This window comes from Ipomoea nil, unplaced genomic scaffold (assembly GCF_001879475.1).
Source record: "Ipomoea nil cultivar Tokyo-kokei standard unplaced genomic scaffold, Asagao_1.1 scaffold1719, whole genome shotgun sequence".
Taxonomy (NCBI): domain Eukaryota; kingdom Viridiplantae; phylum Streptophyta; class Magnoliopsida; order Solanales; family Convolvulaceae; genus Ipomoea; species Ipomoea nil.
Genome location: NW_017618147.1, coordinates 477,872 through 505,529, shown reverse-complemented (window position 1 = coordinate 505,529; position 27,658 = coordinate 477,872). Strand labels below are relative to the sequence as shown.

At 36.8% G+C, this 27,658-nt stretch overlaps 1 protein-coding gene across 2 annotated transcripts; it reads left to right on the top strand.

The window, feature by feature from the left end:
- The first annotated feature begins 43 nt into the window (after nucleotides 1–43).
- LOC109191722 (villin-4-like) lies at nucleotides 44–24,760 on the top strand. 2 transcript variants are annotated; one of them, XM_019342374.1, is made up of 24 exons: nucleotides 44–263; nucleotides 699–805; nucleotides 1,207–1,306; nucleotides 4,086–4,154; nucleotides 4,243–4,479; nucleotides 4,563–4,740; nucleotides 4,830–4,962; nucleotides 6,625–6,787; nucleotides 6,877–7,024; nucleotides 7,394–7,494; nucleotides 7,749–7,904; nucleotides 10,661–10,729; nucleotides 10,819–10,887; nucleotides 10,981–11,118; nucleotides 14,586–14,714; nucleotides 15,183–15,330; nucleotides 15,484–15,494; nucleotides 15,812–15,952; nucleotides 21,959–22,084; nucleotides 22,153–22,218; nucleotides 23,495–23,816; nucleotides 23,882–24,066; nucleotides 24,139–24,314; nucleotides 24,408–24,760. In XM_019342374.1, exons 2-23 carry the CDS (start codon nucleotides 750–752, stop codon nucleotides 24,250–24,252), a joined length of 2,859 nt encoding a protein of 952 aa, XP_019197919.1. In that variant the 5' UTR covers nucleotides 44–263; nucleotides 699–749; the 3' UTR covers nucleotides 24,253–24,314; nucleotides 24,408–24,760. The 2 variants fall into 2 exon arrangements, with proteins under 2 accessions (XP_019197919.1, XP_019197920.1); XM_019342375.1 differs by lacking the exon at nucleotides 21,959–22,084.
- The last annotated feature ends 2,898 nt before the right edge of the window (nucleotides 24,761–27,658 follow it).

Here is a 27,658-nt window from a genome sequence, read left to right as displayed (position 1 = left end):
GCTTCTCGCTCAGGCTGTTAGTTTGAGCGGGGACAACGTGTCAAAAATTTCCAAGTTTTGTTTGCCCCTGCCTCTTCTACCGTTAGTGAAGAGCACGCCTCGCCACTCTCTGCGTTCCCCTTCACTCTCTCGCTGTCCAATATCTCATATACGAACATTACTACTCCGACTTTCCGTTTTCATTGGCGGTTTCAAATTTCCGTTCTGCTCAATTCTGCAACCTATCGATGGTTGATCCCATCTCATTTCCGCCTCAATTTTATGTAAGCTCTTGCTTCAATTCTGCAATCTATCTCTTCGTTTTTTTTTTTTCTTTTATTATTTTAAAATCTTGAATTGCATTTCTTTTTGTTCCAGTATGTGAAATCGAGATAGATAACATATATCAGTTGTCTGCATGTGTGTGTGTGTGTATATATATATATTTGGCTTCATCCCTGATAGAATTTGAATCTGGGCTCATCTGTAATGGGAAACGCAAAGAAGATTGTAATATATAATTTATCTCCTAAATTCCCGATTGTGCTTTGGAATTGAAGCAAAACAGCGCTCTTTCTCAAAACTCGTATGGTTGTTGGGAGCTGTACTGGATTATTAGTAATCAATTTTTTTTTTTTTTTTTTGGATTGTTGTTGCTTTATTTCCCACCTGTCTTTAATCTTTTAGTTTTTCTTTTTCTATTTATGATATCTTTTCAGCCCTTCTCGTTGATGAAGTAGCAGAAGCAATTGAGGACGCTACAAATTACCATGGGTGTTTCAGTGACAAATTTGGATGCAACTTTCCAAGGGGCAGGACAGAAGGCGTATCCTTTTTAGATCATTTAGCAATGCAGAACATTGGCTTAAGAGGACTAGAGGAGTATTGAGAATTGAATGGAAAGAAGGGAACCACAAATTAACCAATGCTAACAAACATCTAAACTAGTTTATTCCTCTAAACCTGTATGAATTTTTGAGCAGAAGTCAATAATAATAATATATATATATATATATATATATATATATATATATATATATATATATATATATAAGGATAGATAAGTTAGAATGCAAAACGATATAAACTAAAACTATCATCATTGAGAATTCATTTTAACTCAAATTATCATGGTTCTATATATTTGTTTCCTAATGCATTTGCATTTTCTTAGATTTAATTTATCACCTAGGAATGACCAAGGTTGTTATCCTTGAACATTTATAGTGGGATTGAGATCTGGCATATTGAAAATTTTCATCCTGTGCCTATTCCTGAGTCGTCTTATGGAAAATTTTATACAGCAGACTCTTACATTATTTTAAAGGTATGGAACTGATTGCTGATTATATATATATTTTCTTCATATGAGAAGATTTCTTTTCACTGCCTTTTCAAATTATTTTCTCTCGCAGCCCTTTTATCTTTTGATATATGTTCTAGAACTTGGGAGAAAAATGAAGAAGTCACTTGTATTGAGATAAGTTACCGTGATCCATATGACCATATATTATATATATGCACCAAAGGATAAACGTAAGATAATCAGAGACATCTATAGGGATTCTCTAAAGTATTTTTTGTGGCTAATATTTTACATATGCTTAACACTCCCCTCAAATTGGAGCATGTAAGTCATAGGCTCTGAGTCTATTACAATTGTATTTAACTCTAGGCCTTTGAAGAGATCTGCCAATTGATCATTTGAGACAATAAAGGATGTGAAAGTGTCTCCCAAACAATTCCCTCTCAGAGATAATAGCAATCAACCTCTATATGTGTATACCTTCTGTTATTGCTTCATATTTTAGTCCTCAGGTTTCTACTAGCTGTTTTTATGTGCTTTACATATGTGATTAGCATCAATATGCTTTGAAAGTTCTTCATTTTTTTAATTATTTATAATCAACTGGTCTTTAACTCTGAACCGTAATATATGATTATATGAAAGCTGAGGCTGCATTCTTATTAGTTATTACTGATTGGCAAAATGATATAACCAAGCAAATTGCATTAGCATCATCTCTTTTTTTTTTTTTGCTCTGGAAGAGTTTATTTTTCTCAACTCTGTTGTTCTACATTAACTGTTTCTTAACTGTACCTCTAAAGATCATATTGCAATTTAATTCACAGTATGATGCTCTCAATTGGATGAAAATCCTTAGTATAAAGCTTGGTTATCAAAAACACTTAATCCTTTATCTGTCCAAGTAAATTTTGGCTTTCCTTTTCCCCTCCAATCTCAGCGTTATCACTCTTTCTAGCAAGTGCATCCACAGTACATGTTCAACCATGTCAAAGCCATCTGATTTTCTCTCAACTTTTCCTTAACTGATGCTACTTATGTCTTGCTTCAAATAACGTCATTTTTTCTATAAAGGATTCTGTCTTCCCACATGTCAATCTTATCATTATCATTTCAGTTACTCATCTCACATTCTCAGTCAGAATTTATACATGAAAAGTCTACATATTCAAGTAAATAAATCCTCATCAAACCTCCTTAATTATCTCCTAATTCTAATTAATTAAAGCAAATCAATTCTAATCAATAAGCAACTCATTGCACCTAAATATTCCTATTCTTGATCCTTCCTCTCAAGCTTGAGAATAAATTATTCCCAAATTCCCCAACTTGGAAACTAAAGTCTGAAATATAGGATTCTTGACCCTTCAGCAAGAATGTCTAGAAGAATTAGACAGAACAAAGAGATTACAAATTAGACCACTTTTTGAGGTTTTGTCTAAGTGCTTGGTCCATTCATGTTATACTGCATTGTGAGAAGTACTGATTGCTGACTTGTTATTGCAATAGTCTCATAGGCCAGTTGACTTTCAAGTCTTCTAGCATGATTTTCAGCCATAGTAACTTACATATCGCGTGAACCCCTGCTCTGAACTCTGATTTAGCATTCCACCTTGCCACTACATTATATTTCTAACTTCTCCAGATGATGAGATTCCCTACAAAAACATCCAATTTCCTGTAGTAAATCTCTTATGCTGTACTGAGCTAGCATAGTCAGCATTTCTGTAGGCCTCTTATTAAAACCTCTCATTTTTCTTGAGCATAATTCCCTTTATTTAAACCCCTTTAGATAATGAAGTATGTGTTACATTGCATGTAGGTGAACCTCCCTAGAATTGTGCATGAACTAGCTTATGACACTTACTGCATAAGCAAAGCCAAGCTGTTTGATAATTGTGATAGATAGGTAAATAAGTCTCTCAACAAATCTTTGATACATTTACTTGTTTACAGTTGAATCCTCTTTTTCTTCCCCAAGCTTGTAATTTGGATTTATGGGCATGCTAGATGGTTTGCAAGCTATATCCCAGTGTCCTTCAAAAGATCAGTAGTATACTTCTGTTAAGAAATTTGAGACGTGAAAAATCCTTGTTTTGACCATTCAATGCCTAGGAAATATTTCAAAGGTTGACCCAATCTCGGTCTTCCTTCTTGGTCATTTCCTGTCACTACTTTGTCAGCAACTTACACAATTGAGAGTCATAACTTCTGTTGAACTAGGCTATTATTCTGCTGGTAGCCTGTGCTTACCATTGTTCTAGTGGATCTCTTGAAACAAGCCATTAGTGACTGTTTTAAACCTTATGGTGTTTTTCTTAGTCTGCAAATGGGAGCTATATTTATGTGTAGCTTGGTGGGATCTTCTTGCATACTTCTTCTAAGTCATTGTGAAAAAAAAAATGCATTTTCACATCACCATATTAAACTGGCTAATTATAGCTGACATCCAGAGACAAGAATTCTTATTGTGTTCATCTTTGCAACTGGCACAAAAGTCCTGATAATCTATTCCACAAGCCAGTGAGAATCCCTTGGGCACCAACCTTGCTTTGCATGTCTAAAGTGAACCACTGGCTTTGTGTTTTATGGCAAATACCGATTATACATTTCACTGCAATTAGTATGTAAAATGAGTTGAACGGTTAATAGTCACAATATTCTAAGCTACTGGCTAAATGCACCTCAAACTCTGCAAATTTCCCGGAAAGTATGCTTCTTATTTCTTAATATCTACATTTTCTTATGTTTGCTGTGGCCAATTAAGATCAGTAAGATCCCTAATTCTCCTTTTATGCAGACCACTGCCTTGAAAAGTGGCGCCTTACGACATGATATTCATTATTGGCTTGGAAAAGATACTAGTCAGGTAAGTTTACCTTCCATGTGATTTAACCACTATAGCTTTGTTTTATAACAATGTCTTGTGATAAAACACTATTTACTGCTCTGTATAGGATGAAGCTGGTACTGCAGCCGTTAAGACTATTGAACTAGATGCAGTCCTTGGAGGACGTGCTGTTCAATATCATGAAGTGCAAAGCAATGAAACTGAGAAGTTTCTTTCTTATTTCAAGCCATGTATAATCCCTCAAGAAGGTGGAGTTGCATCAGGTTTCAAGCATGCTGAAGCAAAAGAGTACAAGATCCGTTTGTTTGTATGCAAAGGGAAGCATGTTGTACATGTAAAAGAGGCAAGCTCATGTCTTTCAGATTATAATATTCGAAGTATGTCTTTTGTACTTGAAGTTAGCTGTTTTTTTATGTGATTGGCCAGGTTCTTTTTGCTCGGTCCTCTCTCAATCATGATGACATCTTTATCCTTGATACCAAATCTAAAATCTTCCAATTCAGTGGTGTCAATTCATCTATTCAAGAGAGGGCCAAAGCACTTGAAGTTGTTCAGTACATAAGAGATACTTACCATGATGGAAAATGTGAGGTGGCTGCAATTGGTAAGCATATAATATGCCTGGTAGATTGGATAATGATACATTAGTCAATAGTGACTATTTGATTTAAATATGTCTATGCATTGATGTAGAGGATGGCAAACTCATGGCTGATGCTGATACTGGGGAATTCTGGGGTCTGTTTGGTGGATTTGCTCCACTTCCAAGGAAAACAACTAAGAGGGACACTAAAAGTGCTGTTGCTATCTTCAGCAGATTGTATCGGTAATTTATTTTATTTATTTGACATTCCTTCGTTTGATTTTTATTAGAGAGCATCTAAATTACCAATGTCCAATTGTCAAACATTTTCCAGTGCTTCATTTCTCAGACATCAAAACTTATCTAGATTAATGGATCTAGATGTGAAAAATATAAACACCAGTTACAGATATTTGTACACACATGAACATACATATTAATTTCCCCGAGGAGAGCAGAAGTTTAAGTATGCCTGGATTCATTCTCATCTTCGTTCACCACAGTATACAACAGATCATATATATAAATACAAACTACAGAATAAAGTGTCTTATGGATACTGCCAAATATTGCTTCAGTCTTGTTAAAATGACAGTCAAGAGGGCATAGCCACTCTGACAAAGTGTAGGAAAAGGGAGTGGGAAGACAAATCCCTTTTAGAGTTTATTCCACTTTCAGTCCTCGACTATATTGGTATTTCCACTTTTGGTTTTTGACTTTGATTTGTTCCACTTTTAGTCCAAATTGCCTTCACTTTGTGAAAGTTTAACCAAACTTTGCCTTGCTATATTTAAGGAAACTTTGGACATTTTTGGACTAAAAGTGAAACATTTTTTTATTTTTTATTTTAAAGTTGAGGACTAAAACTAAAAGTGGAAAAAAATCAAAGTCAAGAACAAAAATTGGAAATGCCACTATGAACAAAGAAAATTGGGCCTTCTGGGAATTGAAGTCTCGACACTACAACTTAAAGATATAAGGCCGTTTCAACTTGTGCCAAGGAGCCTTGAAAGATATGAGACCGTTTTTACTCGTGCCAAGGAGCTTTTAGGGATATAAGGCCGTTTTTGCTCGTGCCAAGGAACCTTGAAAGATATGAGGCCGTTTCAACTCATGCCAAGGAGTATTGTTTAGCTTCCTCGATTTCAAATTTCATACAGGGTTTGCCCCCATATCGGTTGAATGGTATGTTCCTATGAAGAGATGAGAGGCAGAGTTGTCCCACTGGGCGTGCCAATTTGTGAACAAAGAAAATTGAATATATATATTGAAATTCAAAATTTTGATTACAACGAGTATCAATGCGGTGTGGGTACAAGATCTCTGAATGGTCCTTTGATTCTTCAATTGGATGCCTTGAACACTCCATTGAAGGGCCTCCGGAATTCAAGTGGCTTGATCTTCAAAGAAGGGCTTGTATATATAGCTTGTTTTTCGTTGAAGGGCCTCCGAGTTCAAATGGCTTGATCTTTAATGGAGGTTTGGATCAACAGGCATGATCATCATGGAGGAAGGGCTTTTACTTTTAGGATCACATTTTTATTGTGATCTCTGAATAATATTTTCAGGATATTTACATGATTATTTCCTAGGATGAATACATAGAAATAAGAGGTCCTGTTTATAGCTGTAGGATATAAGAGTTTTGATAAGTTCAAACTCTTTTGATATTATATATTTAAACAAATTAGATAATATCAATATTATCCAAAATATATTCAAATATACTAATATTAAAAAAAATCAATATCAATATTTATCAAAATTTCAGCGTAACATCCACTATTGTTGAAGACCAAAAGTGGAATAAATTCAATCTTTTTATTAGTTCAAAATGAAAATTTTTAATCTTCTCTGGGAATTTTTACTATATCAACTCTGACAATTGTAAGTTTACCATTTCAGAGTTGAGAAAGGGCAGCCAGAACCTGTTGATGCTGATTCTTTGACGAAGGACATGCTAGATACAAATAGATGCTACATTCTTGATTGTGGAATTGAAGCTTTTGTGTGGATGGGAAGGAATACTTCTCTTGATGAAAGGAAAACTGCAAGTGTTGCTGCAGATGTACTGATCTATGTGTTTTATATTTTAGATTATTCAGTCAATTTACAATTTTGCCATTTTTCATTGACATCATATATTTCACCTTCTAGGAACTGTTACATGGCCTTGATAGAACCAAATGTCATGTAGTTCGCTTGATTGAAGGATTTGAGACAGTGATGTTTCACAAAAAGTTTGCCTCTTGGCCCCAGTCAACTGATGTGGCTGCACCAGAGGATGGTAAAGGAAGAGTTGCTGGTCAGTAACTTCACTTTTTTGTGTTTTTCCATATCTCATCAATTCCAATCTCATTATATTTTGGAATCCTTCAGTTGTTTCACATTTTATGGTTTTCTGTTCTTTTTGAAACTTGTTAAATGTTGAAATACAAGAACAGTGTGTATACTCTCATATATTTCTGTACAAGAGGAACCCTATTTATACAAAGGTTGGAAGAGTACCAGCCAAAGGATTTGAAATTCAAATGAGAGAATAAGCACCTAACTCTAACTAACCCTTATTCATCTAACAAAACTTATAGCACATACTTACCAAATGCATGATTTTTCTGCATCTATATCGTTTTACCAGCTCTTATACTTTTCTTCTTTCATGATGCTGCTCTAGCGCTTTTAAAACGCCAAGGGATTAACGTGAAGGGTCTTATGAAAGATTCTCCTCCCAAAGAAGAACCTCAACCTTGTATAGATTGCACGGGGGATTTGCAGGTGCTCTATATCTATTGATTTTTGCATTATCTTAAAAGCAATAAACTTGTTCAACAAAGATCTATGACTGGAAGTTACTTTTAGAAATGATTGTGGTCAAAGAAATTACACATAAATAAAGTGATCATTGCTGTAGAAGTATATGAAGGATTTAGTCTGAAGACGATGAGCCCTGCAACTTTAAAATGTTATATTTGTTGCTAATGTAGTGGTGTCCATTCTGATGTATCTCATATATTGCCTCTGCTATGCAGGTTTGGCGTGTAAATGGTCAACAGAAGACTCTTCTTCCAGAATCTGATCAGTCAAAGTTCTATACTGGGGACTGTTTCATATTTCAGTATTCTTATCCGGGGGAAGATAAAGAGGAGTATCTTATTGGAACGTGGTTTGGGAAGCTAAGTGTTGAGGTAATGGCTTTAGTATTTCCTTTCTCCATTCTTCCAAATGTTTTATATTCAATATCTATCAAAATTTAAGTATTCACTAAACAACAAAGTACAACACAAACTGCAAGATATATAAAACAAACTGCAAAATGTACAGCACCCCAAGCAAAAAATTAACTCTTCATTATGATTGCTCTCAATTCTCTAGTTTTCTCATGTGTTCTCTCTTTTCACTTAATAATCTAAGGGATTTATCTCCTAAGTACAAGATCCAAGTTACTCCTTTATTTTTCCCCACGGAGACTTTCTCGCTTCTTGATCAGTTTACTCCACTGGTTCTCTCTCTCTCTCTCTCCCCTTCCATGGGTGTTTCTTAAGAGTTAAGACCACTGTGCCTTCTCCTCTTTTGAACATATCAATGCCTAAGCCATTACCCTGTTATACACACAACATCGATGAAACTAGCTGTTTGAGAAGGGCAGTAGAGCTTGTTTACACAGCAACATCGATGAAAATATGTTCAAATCCAACTATTTTCAATTTATAAAATATGAAATTATTTGAAATCCAAATATAAAAATACAAATTCCAATGGTAAGTTACATTAATATCGAGCAGTGGTGGTAGTGTGGGTAAGTTGTGGTGTGGGCAGGTAGATGGGGGTTAGGGTAGACAGTAAATGATGATGATAATGAATGTGGGAAATTAGAGATAAGAAGTGAATTCTGAATTACCTTGTATTATATGGTAGATCAAAAAAAATCCTAAGTCCGGACAGAATACCTTGTATTTATGGATTACAAATTGATTACAGCTCATATACACCTTGACACTCCCCCTCAAGCTGAGGAATAGATGTCTCCCATTCCCAGCTTGGATACAGGATCATTGGAACTCAAACTGTTCTGCCCCTTTCTTAGAAAATCAGCTCATTGACGTTCTGATCAAATGTAGGACATGCACACTAACACTTTCTCCAATTTTTCTTTGATGAAATGTCTATCAATTTCAATATGCTTTGCCCTTTCATGTGTATAGGATTATGAGCTATGTTAGAAGCAGAAAACTTTTCACAATAGAGCTTCACAAGGCCTTCCCATTTGACTCTCAAATTATCTTGATTGATCCTCAACCAAAGTAGTTCACATACTCTAAGAGCAATTCCCCTGAATTCTGATTCTGCAGATGATCTTTCCACAATATTCTGCTTCTTGCTTCTCCATGTTACTAGTTTACCTCCTAGAAAAGTACAACACCTTTAACTGATCTTCTATCCACTAGGGGACCTGCATAGTCAGCAGTTGGCATAAGCTTCTAGAGTAAGAGTATCAATGTTTTTGAACAAAATTCCTTTCTATGGACTTCCTTTCAAGCAGTATAGAACCCTTTAAGCCGCTTGAAGATGAGGTTCTCTTGGGATCATAGGGTATGCTATGTCTAGCTGAGTGTAAAGGTATACGAGTCTACCAACTAGCCTGTGGTACATTCTTTTGTGAACAGCTAGTTCTTTAGGTATGTGAGTCTACCAACCAGCCTCTGGTACATTCTTTGTGAATAGCTAGTTCTTTAGCTTATAACTTATGGTTTGGATCCAATGGAGTAGAGATAAGTTTGCACCCAATCTTTCCTGTTTCTGCCAATAGATTAATTGCGTAGATGTGAATATTCCTTTACTGGAATATGCCATCTTAATACCAAGGAAGTGCTTTCTTAGTAACTTTGTTTCTAAAACTATTACTAATCTCAGCTTCAATTCATGCTTCTCTCTCATTATTTCGAGTGACTGAAAAGAGTGTGGTCACCTTGACTTTGTTTATACCCACATTTTTTTGTGACTTCTGTAAATCTTCCAAACCATGCTCTAGGGAATTATTTTAACCCATAAAGGGCTTTCCTAAAATTGCATACCTTATTGCCGGTGTTTCTCTCAAAGCCCAGTGGAATATTCATGTAGGTTTCCTTTTCTAAGTCACCGTGGAGGAATGCAATCTTAACATCATACTGTAGGAGTTATCAATTGCAGTGAGCAGCTAATGCCAACTGAATTCTCACAGTGTTCCTTTTTCCAACTGGAGCAAAAGCCTCCTGATAATCCACCCCATAAGTTTGTATACCTGCCACAATTCTTGCTTTATATCTCTCACGGGTAATTTAGAGGAAAGGTTTATTGTGGAGATGCCAGAGAGAGAGAGAGAGAGAGAGAGAGAATCAGTCATACCATTCTCTTAAAGGTGACTCAGATGAATTCTTTTAAAGATCTACGTGATTTCATAACCTTGAGCCCTCTGCTAAAGTCACAAAAACCAAAGAATGGCTAGTATTTCATACTTTTCCCTCTTTAGCTTGACCAAGGCATAAAATATTGATAGGAGTGAATTACTACCATTCATTAAGAAGGTTCAATACAGTCCAAGAGTTAAAACAACCTAAAGTCATAAAGCTAGTGAAGACGAATCTAACATCTCGAGTTTAATATGAGACAGTGGGAGTACTTGTTTTCTTGTACTCATCATTTTTATACATAAAAGATAATAGAATCTCTAGGATGTTCTAATCCAAAATGCCTTAGAGTCTGATTAGACTTTGAAGAAAATTCTAGAATTCTTTCTGTTCATCTGTGCTTCTTTTTCTCTTTATAAGCGACATCTCCTTATCTCATACTGTCAAGGGTTATGAAGTACGGAGTAATTTTTTGTTGTGTCATGAGTAAGTGGAGATAGCTTGAAATAATTATTGATAACAGTATTGACTGTGCAACTAAATTATGGAATATATAGGAAGATCAAATCTCAGCTACTTCACAGGCAAGTAAAATGGTCGAGTCCATGAAGTTCTTGGCTACTCAGGTACATTGCATTCCCTAAGAAGACCTATTTTTAAACACTTATAGGCGTACCCTTATGCTCATATTTGTGACAATATGGACACTTTTCAGGCTTGCATCTATGAAGGATTTGAACCAATCCAGTTCCTTGCTATATTCCAGAGCCTTATTGTTTTCAAGGTTTGAAAGGGTTTTATTAGTTTTGATCAGATAATCCTGCTTAAGTTAATTGCCACTTCTAGAAGTTTGGTAACTTTTTGCATGTGTCACCAGGGAGGTCTTAGTGAAGGATACAAGAAGTTTCTTGCCGGAAAAAAACTTCCCGATGATACATACAGTGAAGATGGTATTGCATTATTTCGAGTACAGGGTACTGGACCAGATAATATGCAAGCCATCCAAGTTGTTCCGGTATTTCTCTTTCCACAGTTTTCTTTATACCCATGGGGCAGTGCTCATAAGATTGATCATTGTCGTATATGCACACCTTGACTTGACAAACTTATCTTGTGCATGGAACACGCACAGAAAAAAACTATTAAACTGGTTATGAATTTATAGTTACAAGTTAGAAGCATAGTCCATGCTCTTTATTGCTCCATGAAGTTCACAAATATATGCATTGATGCTAATGCCTTTAAATTGATTTACTGTAGTCCCCAAAGCAATCATATAAAGCACATCCCAGATCTTGTGGAAAAATCGTATGATTCCAAAGACATACTGTTGTCTTGCAATCATATAAAGCATAGTCCATGGCCCATGCTCTTTATTATGCCACTAAGATATACTGTTGTCATGCAACCAAGACTGTAAACCCAAAGAATCTTCTGCCATGGTTTAGGTTCACCGTCAACTTCAGAATGACATAGACACAGTGTCTGGCTCCTTGTTTCCTAAGAACCTTAGACCTTTTGCAAAGTTGCACAGACCATTCTTCTCTGGCCAGTTTTTAGTTCCATTCAAATTCCTTAATACTTTCAACCATACCCTGGCTCTTATTGTATTAGCAAATCAATAGACCTTGATATTTTTTATAAAAGAATCAATACACTTGGAAAGTATAGCCAAAAAGTTTAGTACCACTGCACCAATTCCAATAGATATATTTTTCAGACCCAAGGGTTCTTGTCTTTAAGAGTATCACAGTTTCTTAAAACAGAAGTTAATCTTCTGCTAGCAGCCAGCTTGTGAATGTCTCTATCTGGCTGCTGCTCCTTATCAATTGCAAATGACGAACTGCACAGCTTACAGAACATAATGATATGGACAAGTAAAGAAATTTCATCTATTTTGAAACCTTTCCTCCCTGAAATGGAAACTTTCTCTTTTCCTTCTTTGATGGCTATAGGAACATACAAAACCCTAAACTTATTATCTATGATGAGATCCCTCCTAGAAGTGATTGATGGAACAGAAGTGTTCAAAACTCTGTATTTCATACTATTGAACAAGAGGATACATATATTTATACTAGGCTATGCACACTAACTATGGTAAGAATCAATAATATCCCTAAGATATTATACACAATATCCCTAAGATATTATACACACAATCACTGAGATCATATCAAATATACTTCTACCATATAATGTCTAACAAGAAGCAAATTCAAGAAAATGGATTATTCAGCTCCCTGATGAATGTTAATAGTTTCCAAGGCTTAACACAATATAGGACCAAGTCAAAACTCTCCTTGTAGTTGGATTTCCTTTGCACTCTTGCCCTAGTTTAATGCCTTCTTAAATATATTCTTAAAGGCACACAAAGAACTAATTAAAAACTAGATTAGCCTAACACATTATTGAACCAAGTCAGAGCTTGAGATTCATCCTCTCCTAAAAAGAAAGAAGGAATTCAAAAAGTAGATCATCTACTAATATTTGCTAATATTTTCCATTGGTCTAACACAATATAGAACTAAGTCAAAACCTGTGAAGTATAGATATGGACATGGGTGTCATGTTGGACTGAGACACACAAGAATATGTAACTGCCAAAGATAAAGGGACATGACACAGGGAGACTGCATTATTTATTTATTGTTGTTGTTGTTGTTATTATTATTATTATTATACACCACCACAAGAAATTTAACTAGAAGTGACAAGATAGTAAAGAGAATACTACATGAATATGGTCCATCAAAGACAAAGAAATGATCAGGTAGTAAGTAATTATCATGAGAAGTTGAGAATGGCCAGGTTTTCTGCAGGGATCATGCTGAATTTTCAGCAGCTGGACTGGCAGTGAATTCTCTATGCATCACTTTCTTTCATCTCTCCTTCCACCGATCCTCAAAAAATACTTCTTTGATGCTTGGCAAGGGCTTTAGTCCTAGAGTCCTTCCTCAAACCTTATCAAGATTCGTATTCAGTCCCATTAAGAACTTGAATATCCTTTTTTTCAACAATTTCTCTGAATTTTTTAACATCATCAGGACAATTCCAGTGATGTTCCTCAAACACATCCCAACTGTTGCCAATGACGCAAAGGGATGTTATAGTATTGCATGACAGCAAGATCTCCTTGCCATAGATCATGAAGATTAGTTTCAATCTTGAAAATCTATGAAGTATTTTCTTTGCTTGAGTAAAACTCTTCCTCTGCATCCCAAATCTCATGTGTAGTACTATAAAGCAAGAATTTTACTCCAATCTCATTTGTCATGGAATTGATCAGCCGTGACATGACTATGTTATACTCAATTTTCCAATTTCTAAATTTTGGATCTCTAGGCTTGGGAGGAACAATAGTATCAGTAAGATACTCATCCTTCCCCTTGCCACATGTGACATCATGACATTAAATTTTGGATCTCTAGGCTTGGGAGGAACAATAGTATCAGTAAGATACTCATCCTTCCCCTTGCCACATGTGACATCATGACAGACTGTGTTAAGAGCCCCACATTTTGATAAAATAAGAGAGAACATATGGGTTTATAAGGCCCTGGATTAGACTAGCTAATTGGTTAGATTCAATCTTTTAGTGTGGTTTGACCCATGTGCATTATAGTCCAGTTGAGTGACTCTAGCCCAATCTAAGATTATAACCGACTGTGACCACTGGAGATGGTTATTCCCATTCACCATATGTCTAGTGATAGGAAGAGAGAAATTATTGGAACTTCCTTGGAGATAGTTATTCCCCATTCAATATATGTCCAATAATGGGAAGAGAGAAGCTATCAGAATTTCCTTGGCTGGTTATGGATGGAATTTCAGGATCCGATTTAATATCGGATGAAGTTGAACTTTGTTTTTCTGCAGCCATACTGGGAAAATAAAATTCCATGTAAGAATATGAAAACAGAAAATAAAACTATTTGATTTCTTAAATAAATAAAACTCCTATATATATATATATATATATATATACATATATATATATATATATACATGAATATCCTTTGAGCTACAGTATGAATAAGTATGAACGCATCAAGTGGCGACTAGTATTTCTTCACATTTTCCTCAACATTAGTATTTCTCAAAAAGAAACATACCTAAATACTGGAAATAAGATTTCAGGTTTCCACATTAATGTAAAGTATGAGCTGAGCTCTAGAGGAGCCTTGAGAAAGTAATTTTTTCTTTTTCAATCATGACACAAATGATTAATGTCCCATGAAAGCACTAGGCTTCATGGTACACAAGCTTATCATTTTTCAATATATTTCCTTCTCTCACTGGCATCATTATGTGTGATATTGAAAGTTGTTATCTCTGCCATTTTTGATCTTTTATTTCAAAATATTATTATTTTTCCATGAAGATAAGTTCTAGCAAGTGATAGCGGTATAATTTATTGTTCTGCAATTTGTAGCTTGAGATAACGTATGGCATAGAAACATAATTTTCTATTAAAATCAGGTGGCATCATCCTTGAACTCGTCATATTGTTACATACTACACAGTGGCTCCTCTGTCTTCACGTGGTATGGAAATCTTACAACCTCTGATGACCAGGATCTTGCTGAGCGGCAATTGGATCTTATAAAGGTTGTTTTTGGCTTCTATCTTTTACCTCTTAAAAGCATCATTTCATCCAACCTGTACTTCAATTGTTCTTTTTCTTGAATTTTCCTTTTGCAGAATTTGTGAATTATGAATACTCAAAAATGAATTACTAATTTAACTAGTGATTCTCATTTTAATTAGCCTTCTGTATATTAGGTATTTGAATTGTTTGATCAAGTCTTGTCTAAATATTAGATAAGGCTGGCCTACACAATGCAATATGCCATTAGAACCTGAAGAGGACCTAGGTTTGAACCCTCACCACCTGTCCACAAAATTTGTGCACTTGCTTGATCAATGCAAAAATTATCCAACTGGATCAAGTAAACATATAAATTTTATCCACTCTAGTCTTAGTTTAAGATGATGTGAAACCACTCAAGCACATAATTCATTACCATAATGTCTTCGGTATCTTTCTCTGACTGACTGATTATGTACTGTTTGCAGCCTGAAATGCAGTCTAGACTGCACAAAGAAGGTGCAGAATCTGAACAATTCTGGGATATTTTGGGTGGTAAATCTGAATACTCTAGCCAGAAGATTGAAAGGGATAATGAAAGTGACCCTCATCTGTTCTCATGCACCTTCTCAAATGGTAAGAACATGATCAACCCCGTCCCACTCCACGGGAGCCTGGGAGCAAACAAAAATGACTAAATATAAATCTTTTGCACTGTATTACTTGCTATAGTTCCACTAACTGTGTTTTGTTCTCCTTTTTGGTGGGTGGGTGCTGAATGCTCTTCAGGAGATTTGAAGGTGCCTTATTTTATCATATTTTTGTTATTCCAGCTCTTATTTAGGACTTTAACTTTGCAATTTTACCTGGAGATTGAATATCTGTGTTTTCTTTTGACTTACACACACCTTTGGAATATAGTATCAGTTCATATTCATATTTCAAGACAACCTAAAACATGTTATGCTTTATCATTTAATACCTGTGATCTATAACATAAATATTGAGTGAAATTCTTTTACTTCAAAACAGTTATTTTAAATTAGAAATACAGTCAGCTTCGAATTTATTGTTTTTGATTTTCTTTTCAATGATACTTTGGAGATTTGGATTGCAGGTGGTAGAAATTTACAATTTCAATCAGGATGACCTCTTGACTGAAGATATATTCATCCTAGACTGTCTTTCAGATATTTATGTCTGGGTTGGGCAGCTTGTGGAAAACAAGAATAAAAAGCAGGCTTTAGTTATTGGTGAGGTATACATTTGACTGTCTTTTGACTTAAAATTTTGGTTTGGGACATAAGCTGCTATGAAGGAACTTATATATTGATATATCTTTCTGAGGCTTAGGTTCTTGTTAATTATCAAGAGAGAAGTGTTTGTATTACTCTGTAAAGCAGTGTGTATTTATTGATTGAAGAAGCTATACATGCTAGGCTATTTATACAGAGGAATAGAAACCACATATCCCAACCTCAAAACCCTAGCCTCGGAGTTAATCTCTCAACTTCCCACATATCTCTCTAACACTCCCCCTCAAGTTGGAGCATAGATATTAATCATGCCCAGTTTGTTACAAATATACTCAACTCTACTTCTACCTAGTCCCTTCGTAAACAAATCAGCCAGCTGATCAACACTTTGAACATGCACAGCTCATGAACGAATTGGCAATCCACCTCAATATGCTTGGTCCGACTCCACACGCTGGCGCATGCGGTGGTTTCCGGTATCCTCTACGGTCGCAGTTTTGTATTACTCTGTAAAGCAGTGTGTATTTACTGATTGAAGAAGCTATACACGCTAGGCTATTTTTGCAAAGTAATAGAAGATGACACCACATATCCCAACCTCAAAACCCTAGGCTAAGAGTTAATCTCTCAACTTCCCACATATCTCTCTAACAGTTCTCAATCTCAGTTTTGGCCTTTTGGGTTTTGAAATCTGTGCATTCAATTGGTGTACCATGAGCCAATTCACATAGCTATCTGAACCTTGATAAACATTATTTATTATTTTTTAGTCCAATGAACATTCACTTCAAAGGCAAGTAGGCAACAAATCACAAACAATGAACATTAATGAACATTTAATTAAAAATTTTATAGCAATTCCAGTTAGCCAGAGTTCATGATACAATCTTCCCTGGGCATTTATAACAACTCTCTCAACTTCCATGACTTCAAGATAGAGTTAATCCTAGCTTAGATGAGTCATTGTCTTATCTTGGTGAGATTTAGGAACCACTTGCCAAAATAGGCTTAAGAGCTCTTGGAACCAACAAAGGTTTTTTTTTTATTTGTTTTTTTTTTTTTTTTTATTTGCTGTAAATGCCAGTAATGTGATATGGACAACCAGGCTCACATCGCAGGCAAAGTTGTTTGAATGAGAATAAAGATAGAGAGAAAACACGGATTTTTGTTGAGAGCCCAAACTCCCTATTTTCTCTAAAATTTCTACTTGTCTATTATTGATTGAAGGCGTCCTTTATATAGGCTAATATAATGACCTCTTAATATGTCTGAGACTAAGCTAACTATCTATGAGTTCTAGTCTAACTAAACTATTCTATTATAACAAAAAATAGGATTATGTCAAAAATAGGATTCTGCCAATTTAGCTTCCCTTGTGCTTGTCTACCTCTGCGGCAGTATCCCTTACCCTAGCATGCATCATTACTCCCTTCCGGGACATCAAGCTTGAGGCCTGTCCTCCAGCTTGATGTTTGGGAATTTTTCTTGGTACGGTCTCATTGTTTCCCATGTGCGTCTTCCTTTGTTAGTCCATCCCGCTGCACTAGTATCTCTAGAACGCCCTGATTTATTCTGGTTTTAAGCATTGTAGCTGGTTGAATGAGTATTTGATAGTCCATTGTTAGTAGTAGAGGGTTTACCATAGTTGGAGAGGGGCTTTGTATTCTTTTAATAGGGAAATGTGGAAAACATCATGTACTTTGGAATCCGAAGGATGGCTACTTGATATACTACCTTTCCTATTTTTTTCAGCACCTTGAATGAACCATAAAATCAGGGAGACAACTTGTGGTGAGTTCTCCTAGAAACTGAGTGTTGCCCGTATAGTTCCAACCTCAACCAAACCCATTGCCCTTGCTCAAAACTTACGTCTTTATGAACACGATAAGTTTGCTCCATTTGTGATTGTGTTAGTTGAAGGTGATACTTTACATCGCGTAGTACCTCGTTTCTAGTTTTTAGAGCTTCATCCACGATGTTATGGAATATAGATATAGTATTTGGAATCTCTATAGATTAGGCAGTTTTAGGGATTTAGGTAGGTAAGACATGTGGAAACTTGTATCCTATTTGTAGTATTCTAGCACCTATTTATCGGGCTTTGTATTCTTTTTTTTTTATATGACAGTTTGAGACAATATACGATAGCACATTAGAAATCCTCTCTTTACTTTCGTAACATGGTATCTGAGCCTTTACAATAATTTTTTTTTTTTTTCGCTCCGCTGAAATCACCGCCCACCTAGGGAGGATCGCCGGTGACCGGCGATTGGATCTGGATGTTTTGACGCCGTTCTGGACAGCTCGTGAAGCTCACGTGCCGGCACGTGCGGTGTCTCCGGTGACCGGAAAATTTTCCGTCACCTATTCTTGGGTCGCTTGAGTCCCCTCTCCTCGATTCTGGACTTAGTTTGGACCATTGATTTTTGTTTTACGATCAGGTTGTTTCGTACCCCTTCAGGCTCCTTTTTTTTGTGTGGTTTTGTGATCAGTTTTGGTGGGTATGGCTGAGTATAAATGTGTTGCTGTTGTTGCCTCGGGATCTTCTGACGAAGAGGGTTATTGGTGAAGGGCTTGCGTCTGGGGGTCTCTATATTCTTGACCTCTAGAAGGATGGAGTCTCGTTTTGTGTTTTAGTGCTGTCACGTTTTGTGTTTTGGTGCTGTCTCGTTTTGTGTTTTGGTGCTGTCTCTCCTTCGTTTTCTCTCCTTTTTTATGCTCATTGTTTGGAGCGTGCTTCCTTTTTGTTAGTAAAGATGCTTCCTTGCAGTTGGTAAAGAATTTGTGTCTTTCGGTTTGGAGTTTGTCTTCTTTACCTTGTGTGTTCAAGCTTTTTCGGTCCACTTTGTGTTCACCTGGGGTTGCGGTATTGGTGGCGTTCAAAGCTTTCATTGTAGGGGGAGTGTCCAATCTCAAGCTGGTTCGGTCACTTTGTGTTCACTCGTTGTTCGTGGGATTGGTGGCGTTCAGCTTTCGTTTCAAGGGAATGTCCTGAATGGATTTCGTTATTTGTTATTTAGTTATTTTGGGTTATCACTTATTTGTGTAACAAGTTGGGCATGATTAAAATCTATGCTCCAACTTGAGGAGGAGTGTCATGGAATATAGATATAGTATTGGAATCTCTATAGATTAGGCCGTCTTAGGGATTTAGGTAGGTAAGGCATATGGAAACTTGTATCCTATTCGTAGTCTTTTAGCACCTATTTATAGGGCTTTGTATTCTCTTTTTTATATGCTCCAACTTGAGGAGGAGTGTCATGGAATATAGATATAGTATTTGGAATCTCTATAGATTAGGCAGTCTTAGGGATTTAGGTAGGTAAGGCATATGGAAACTTGTATCCTATTCGTAGTCTTTTAGCACCTATTTATAGGGCTTTGCATTCTCTTTTTTATATGACAGTTTGAGACAATATATGACAGCACATTAGAAATCCTCTCTTTACTTTCTTTACTTTCATAACACACGACATCCAATTTAGAGTGCCCTGGCTCATATGACAAGAACTTAAGATGTGGTCTTCCAAATACTACTTGGAAATGTGTGGTGTGTAGTGATGAATGAAAAGATGTTTATAGCAGTATTCTACCCAAGGCAAAAATCTTACCTACTTGTGAGGATGATCCTGGATTAAGCACCATTGGTACATCTTAATGGTTCGGTTTATCGGAGATCTGTTTGGTCTAATGATGCCATTTTGAAGCCTTTCATCACATTGCTGCTCGATTTCATCTTTTAGTCCTTGTGGGTACCGATAAGGTCATACTACCACAAGGTCAGCTCTTGATGATAATATAAAAATATTAGTGAACTCATCCAGGAGGCCATCTAAGAAGTTTTGGTTGGATTGCATTCAATGCTATGTTGTTGCTAGGTTTTTCTCCTAACCATGATACTTTTCTCCCATTGAGACAAAACTGCATGGTTTCCCACCAAATTTGTCCTACGGTGCTCTGCCAATTAACTCCTAGTACCAAATGAAATTCTGCCAATGGAAGTAAAAAGAAATTACCCAAGAAACAGTTTGAACCATGGTGCACCAAGACTTGTTCGCAGGACCCGAAGCTTGGTAGGTGTTCTTCATTCGCAACAACTACTTTCATACCCGGCCTTGGAATGATTGGTAAACCTAGTTTTTGTGTAGTTGAAGTGTTGTTAAAGTTTTGTGTGCTTCCATGATCAATCAACGAAACAAGATGTTCTCCTGCAATTGTTACACCAACTTTCATTATTTGTCCTGTTTTATCACCGATGATTGCATGTAGAGAGATTTCAACAAAAATTGTTTTTTCAATTCCTTGCTCAAAAGTGTCCTCTTCATCATCTATACCCAGGATACAAAATAGGTGTTTGCAACGCGGTGTCCTCAATACCAAGTCTCATCGCAATTAAAGCAAAGGCCTTTAGCTTTGCACTCTTCTTGGTTTGTAGGTGATAACCAATGAATAGGAGGAGCTTTCAAGTTATGTTTTTGTTCTGGCTGGGGTTTAGTATATCAATCTCAGATATATCCTATTGGAGGAAGAAGAAGGTGATAGGGCTGTTTAGAAGAACTTGTTGTCATCAATTGTATTTTACGATAAAAGTCTCTTTCCATATTTACGGCTTCAGCTAGCAATTCTGGTCTGGTGCGTTTTACATCAATACAAAGGAGCTCATCTAGTCCAGCCGTGAATAAATCCACTTGTTGATCAACTCAGACCGTATTAGCACGGGCGAGTAGGAGCTGAAAATCTGAGATGTATTTGTTGATGTGGCGGCCTCGTTGCTTCCAATTGACTAGTTTTCCTTGAGGATTTATGCTTTGTGGTGATCCAAAATGGAGCTTGCAAACTTCTTTAAAGACTCCATGACATTAGTGGTTTGTCTCAGAGGATTTGATAATACCATAGTTGTGCTTCTCCTGTCATATTGAATGCTCTGCCAAAGTCACCTTATCTTGATCCGGAGTGCGGGAGTTGCAAAAGTATAGTTCGCAACGACGAAGCCAAATTAATGGATTTTCCTGTCTTGAGAATTTTGGAAAATCCATTTTGGTGAAGCGAGATTTGAAAATGTTATCATCTTCATCTAGAGGGATGGCTTCTTCCTCTGTGTGTTAAATTGCTGAAGATGATGGTGCATCAACTACTAGATTTTTGCCACGGTCTTGGAGCAATAGTGTCATGCCTTGTTTCAGTTCTTGTACTGCTTCGATCAGTGCTTTGATATGGGAGTGGTCTGCAATATTATCGCCCATGATGCTGGCAAGGAAGCTGGCAAGGAACCAATTGATATGGACAACCAGGCTCACGTCACAGGCAAAGGTGTTTGGATGAGAATAAAGATGGAGAGGAAACACTGGGATTTTTGTTGAGATCCCAAACTCCCTGTTTTCTCTAAAATTTTTGCTTTTCTATTATTGATTGAAGATGTCCTTTATATAGGCTAATATAATGACTCCTAATCTAAGTGAGACTAAGGTAACTATCTATGAGTTCTAGTCGAACTAAACTATTCTATTATAACAAAAATAGGATTCTGTCAATTTAGCTTTCCTTGTGCTTGTCTACCTCTGTGGCAGTATCCCTTCCCCCAGCATGCATCATAATGCTTCTACAGTTGTTATCCATGTTTCAGTCTCAAATACTTTTTCTTGAGTTGAGCAATGTTGCACTTGTTAACCTTGCATGAAAGTGGTGCTGGTATAGTATTCATGTAGGTCCATTCAAACAATATAAGATATGTTGACTTCTCAGTGGCTCCACAGCAAAATTTCTTCAATGACAGATTTAAAATCCAAAAGCCACTAATTGCTTGAGGCAGTTGTACTTTTTTCAGAAGGCCAACTGAAGTCCTCAAAGCATGTTCATCCACAATGGTTTGATCATGTTATTATTACACTCCATGATGCATAATTTCATTTGAACTTGATGTTTAGTTTATAATTTCTGTTGGAAATTGAGATATTCAAGTCTGCTTTTTTCTCATTTACACTTTCTCTTGTATATATCTTTCCTCGCAGAAATTTCTCCAAAATGATTTCCTTCTGGAGAAATTATCTCAGCAGGCTCCAATATACATTGTTTTTGAAGGGAGTGAACCTACTTTCTTTACTCGCTTTTTCACCTGGGACTCTATGAAAGCTGCTGTAAGTGATCCTGTTGTTAAGGTTGAACTTAAGTATACTGATTTGCTAAGAGATATTTTGTATTACAGATGCATGGAGACTCGTTCCAAAGGAAACTTGCCATAGTGAAAAATGGTGGTACTCCAACAGTGGTTGTAAGTTCTTTTCTATCCTCTTATCTGTTTCCAACAAATTTATTTTTATTTAAGGATGCATAGATTAATTCATGCATCATGCTCTGATTCATATTCTGTCTTCTTCACTCTGATGATTTGCATGTTTTGACTTCTTTTTGGCAATGTCTGCCTATTTGTTTTGGCTAGCACATCTATTTTAGTTGCCATCCCATTGATGTTTACATTAATGCTTTTTTTCTTTTCTTTTAAAGATTAAGTTGGTTCAAACATGAATACAGCACCAACATCTAGTCATGAAGTGCAAGCTATGAGTGCCATTGCTTGAAATGTTAACTTTCCACTTGTCTGTTCAATATGAAAACAATGCTTTTATGCCCAATAGAAATGCCTCCGAATTACTAGACCTGACTGGAAATCTGATGTCATTTTCAAAATTTGGAGGATGCAAATTGTGGGTTTGTTATTACTTATTACTTATTATTATAATATAACAAGAAAATAAGAAGCAATAATTAATAAAAGAGAGGAGTGAGAGGATATGCCAATGTTGGATAATGTTGATCTCTATGAACTTCATTCATGTATGGATGCTCTAGTTTTCCTCTGTTTCCTTGCTACTTTCTTTGCAAATCTATTTTCTTCCATTCCTTTAAGAATTCATGGAGGGGATATGCTTTCCATAACACATTGTGTAGCTACTATGTTCAGAAATTACTAGTTGAAAGTCTGGACGTCACTCTTCTAGTCTTTTGTATCATGGAGTATGAGAGTGGGTGTAGTAGAGCCTGGGGTGGTGGGGGAGGGTAGAAGAGAAGAAATTCCCACTGCAATCCATCTAAATACATTATTGTTGAATGAGTTATGTAATCTGAACTCGAATTCAATTGGCCTTCTCTTTGTTAAAATAAGAAAGAATATATGGGTTTATAAGGTCATGGGTTACACTAGTTAATTGGTTGGATTCAATCTTTTAGTGTTGTTTGGCCCATGTGCATTATAGCCCAATTGAGTGACTCTAGCCCAATCTTAGTTTATAACAATTACATAATAAAAAAATTCCTCTGCAATCCACCCCAAAACCGTCTTATTCAGTGCAAGTATGCGATCAGAAATTGAAATCAATTGGCCTTTTCTTGTTACTTCCATTTACAATGACTACTGTCCTGAAAGACGAATAAATATGGGTTTCTGTGTTCTATTCAGGTTTATTGCCTACATATTGATTGCTGTATGGCAGAAACTTCTTCCTATTAGGATGCATTAAGGTATTGATTTCTTTGTTTTGTGTTATTAGAAACCAAAAAGGAGAACACCTTATGGTGGAAGGTCTAATACATCTGAAAAACCTCAACGTTCTAGAAGTTTGTCTTCCAGCCCTGATCGAGTTCGCCCTAGGGGCAGGTCTCCTGCCTTCAATGCCCTGGCTGCTAATTTTGAGAACCCAAATACAAGGAACCTTTCAACTCCTCCACCAATGGTGAGAAAGGTTTATCCAAAATCTGTAACTCCTGATTCAACAAAACTGGTTTCTAGATCAGCGGCTATTGAGGCATTGACAGCATCCTTTGACAAGCCATTGCCAGCCCGGAAAGTCATCATTCCATCCTTTACTAAAGGTATATTTTCTTGCTATAAGCTTTACTTTATTTTTTCCAAAAATGTGAAATATAATTCCTTGCAGGTCGAGCAAGCACCGATGCATCAAAACCAAGCCCAGAGGAAAATTCAAAACCAGAAACGATAAAGGAAGATGTAAAAGAGGGTGATGTTGAAGATGATGATGGACTTCCAACATACCCTTATGACCGACTCAAGACCACATCAACTGATCTTATTACGGTTGGAATTGATGTAACCAAGCGGGAGGTATGCTTTGAGGAAAATTTTGAAATGTGCTAATTGATGTTTCCAATGATACTGAACAATAACTTTCTGCAGGCTTATTTGTCTTCACAAGAGTTCACGGAGAAATTTGGGATGAATAAGGATGCCTTTTATAAGCTACCAAAGTGGAAACAGAACAAACTAAAAATGACCCTTCAATTGTTCTGAGTCTATGGCATCTAATCCTATTCTAGTCTCACTTAAAGTCAAGGAGAATGCTATGGAAAATCGTATGATCTTTATCTATCTTTTTGTTTATGCATTTGCCTTTTCTTTTTCTTCACAAGTGACTATCATACTCAGCAATTGGGGTTCAATTTCAGGAAAGGGGGCACCAACTCTGTAGCTACTCCAGCTCCAAAGAAGGGATTTTTTATTAGATGGTGGATGGATTAGAAAATTATCCATTAACTTCATTTTTGGTGATATATTCCTTTACAGGTTAGATGATTGGTACACTTTTTTATCGCAGGTTTGCTGTTAATTTGTAACTTTGGTGCTTCATTTTTTACCCTTCCCTCTTTTTTAAGGTATAGCTTTTCTAAGTGTAATCAGGGAGTCTGAAACAACGCAGACTCAGAAATTGTGATGCGAGTGAGTACTGTACAGATGTGAAAACTAGTCCGCTGGTTTCCTCTTGACCAATTAAAGCTAGAAATTTTCTTTTTTCTTGAAATTTCTGTAGTTGTTTTTAAAAATAAAAGCTGTAAATAATGTTGTTGGGAAATGCATTCACGTAAAAATTGCATGAAATATCGTACCACAAACGCAAGTGCAACTTACATTTCTGCTATACAAATACATGATATAAACGACCGTATTTACTATATCAAACCTTATAATTAGTCTTCTCTATTAAAGTAAGTTGATTACCTCAATCAAAACTTAAGTACTCTTTGACGAATACTTTATTTACTTACAAACAAATCTCTGGAAATTTTCATGTTTAATACATGAAATTTTATCTTTTTATCATTATTTTTTATACCATAAATAGAGAGATTTATATGAAAAAAATATAAGAAGCTAAATTGAACGGAAACTTAGGGAGGTCAGAATTAAGGGGTAGCGAGGACGTTGCAGTGGCACTACCTTTACCCAAAACAGTGGTTATAGACACATCTATTAGGGTAACGGTAGGACCAGAATTGACGGGCAAATACGTAGAAAAAATAGTGATTACCTGTCATATGCTTAGAAGCTCCTGAGTCAATGACCCACTGTCGAGACGCAGAAGAAACACACGCAACTGAATTACCTGTTTGGACAAACGCTGCGGAGGAAGGCACTTGACTGGATGGAAACTGCGAGGAAAAAGAAAGTTTCATCTGGTTGAATCTAGCAAACTCCTCATCTGTCATCACTACTGTGTGACCTTCTGACGTGGAAGTCGTATTAGCAGCCATTTGTTGTCTTGGCGGCTTAGGACACTGATTTCGAAAGTGTCTGAATCCCCACAATTGAAACAAACTCGTGGGCCTCCACGTCCTCTACGACCTCTCCAAGGACCCCCGCGTCCTCTGGAGCGGTTATTACCCCCTCCTCGAGAATCATAATTTTCACCGGTACTCCTCCATTGGGTTACCAGGGCACTTGTGTGACAACCCAAAATTTAAGTTTATAAATTCGGTTTTAAGAAATTTCAAAATAGACATTTTCACTCCATTAAAATTTTTTGAGATAAATTGGTGTTTGAATAAATTATTTTGAGTTACATTTTAAATTAATTCAACACCGAAACTTATTTTAATTCCAAAATTCTAAATTTTCGGGTACTTCGCGTACCAAGTTTTAAACTGAGAAACCAATCTGAGTGAGACCGGGAGAAACCTGAATCAAGTGTTTGTTTAGAAATCATCTTTGGAAAAATCTATTTTGACCCCCAAACTATTTAAATCTATCCTTCTAGACTTGGGTCTATGATGCAAGGTGAACCGTGAGAACTCTTTAAACTTTTGTCTGATCTTTGCTAGAAACAAGCCAATTTACTCCTTTGCCCTCAACCAATCATTGGTGTTTCTACTAGGGTTTAGAGCCCTATGAAATGAAATGTTTTCAGCCATTGCCTCTTGACTCCCAACCTTGTCTTCCCTACTGTTATAGAATATTCTGTGTGATTGAGTATCCCATATTTTAGGAAACTAAATATTGGCATACCATATCAGTTTAGAACCAACTTGTATTTAAGGTGTTGTTGACTAACCCTAAAGACACACAGAAAGAGAGAGAGCTACACAGAGGTATGCTTCTCACTGTTTTAACATGGTAACAGAGCCAGGGCAATAGTTTTTTTTTTTTTTTTTTTTTTTTTTTTTTTTCCGGCGTCTCCTGTCGTCACCGCCGGTCCACCGCCACTCGCCGTCGTCCGGCGACCTTGCCTGGAAAATTTCAGGCCGATCCGACCTGCACGTGAGCTTCATGCGCCACCGCCATCCGCTGCCACCGCCGCCACGCGCCGGCGCGTGAGGAGTCTCCGACGATCGGAAATTTTCCCGGTCAGTCTTCCCAGGGTTGCCTGAGTTCGGGGGTCTGGGTTCCGGGCTCAGTTTGAACCAGTTTCGCATCGGTATTTTCGGTTCTAAGGTCAGGTTGTTTCGTAACCCTTCGGTTTCGTTTTTTGTGTGATTTCTGATCTGTTTGCGGTCATATATTTGTGGGTATGGCTGCGGATACGTCTATGGTTGTCACTGATATAGTTCTTGTTAATTCTAAAATCACGGATTGTAAGCTTAATGACTCTAATTACTTGGAATGGATTCATGTCATTAAACTTTATCTTACTAGTTTGGATAAGAGTGACCACCTATCCAAACCTTTGGCTGACCAAGATGCTACTTGGGTACGGGATGATGCCCGTTTGTTCCTGCAAATCCGTAATTCCATTGACGAGGGTATTGTTGGGTTCATTAGTCATTGTGCCTCTGTTAAGGAGTTGTTGGAGTATTTGGAATACTTATACGTTGGGAAGGAGAATATCACTCGTGTTTATGATGTTTGTAAGTCCTTTTTCCGTGCTGAAAAATATGATTTGTCTCTCCCTACATACTTTATGGAATTTAAGAATACTTATGAGGCACTTAATCAGCTTATGCCATTCACTACTGACATTAAAGAGTAGTAAAACCAACGTGAACAATTGGCTGTTCTGAGTTTTTTGGCAGGTCTCCCTTCTGAGTTTGACACGGCGAGGTCTGCAATTCTTAGTAGCTCTGCAATCCCTTCTCTTGCTAATGTTTTCCCACGTCTGAGTCGATCGGTGCAATCGCAACTAAGTATGCCTGAGGCTACCATCCCATCAAACAATGCTCTCGTTGGCCGTCATCCTCGCAGTGGGAATGGGAAAAATTCCCAGGGGGATACACTTCTGGTGGTATTGTGTGTCATTATTGCCATAAGCCTGACCACATAAAAGGGGATTGTAGGAGATGGTTGAGGGAGCGAGGAAATCCGACTGCTAATGCTGCATCCACAACTGAGGCGTCTTCCAAGATGATCACTGTATCTGCTGACGAGTTTGCCAAGTTCTCTTAGTATCAAGAATCTTTAAAGCGTTCATCCTCTTCCGTCACTGCTA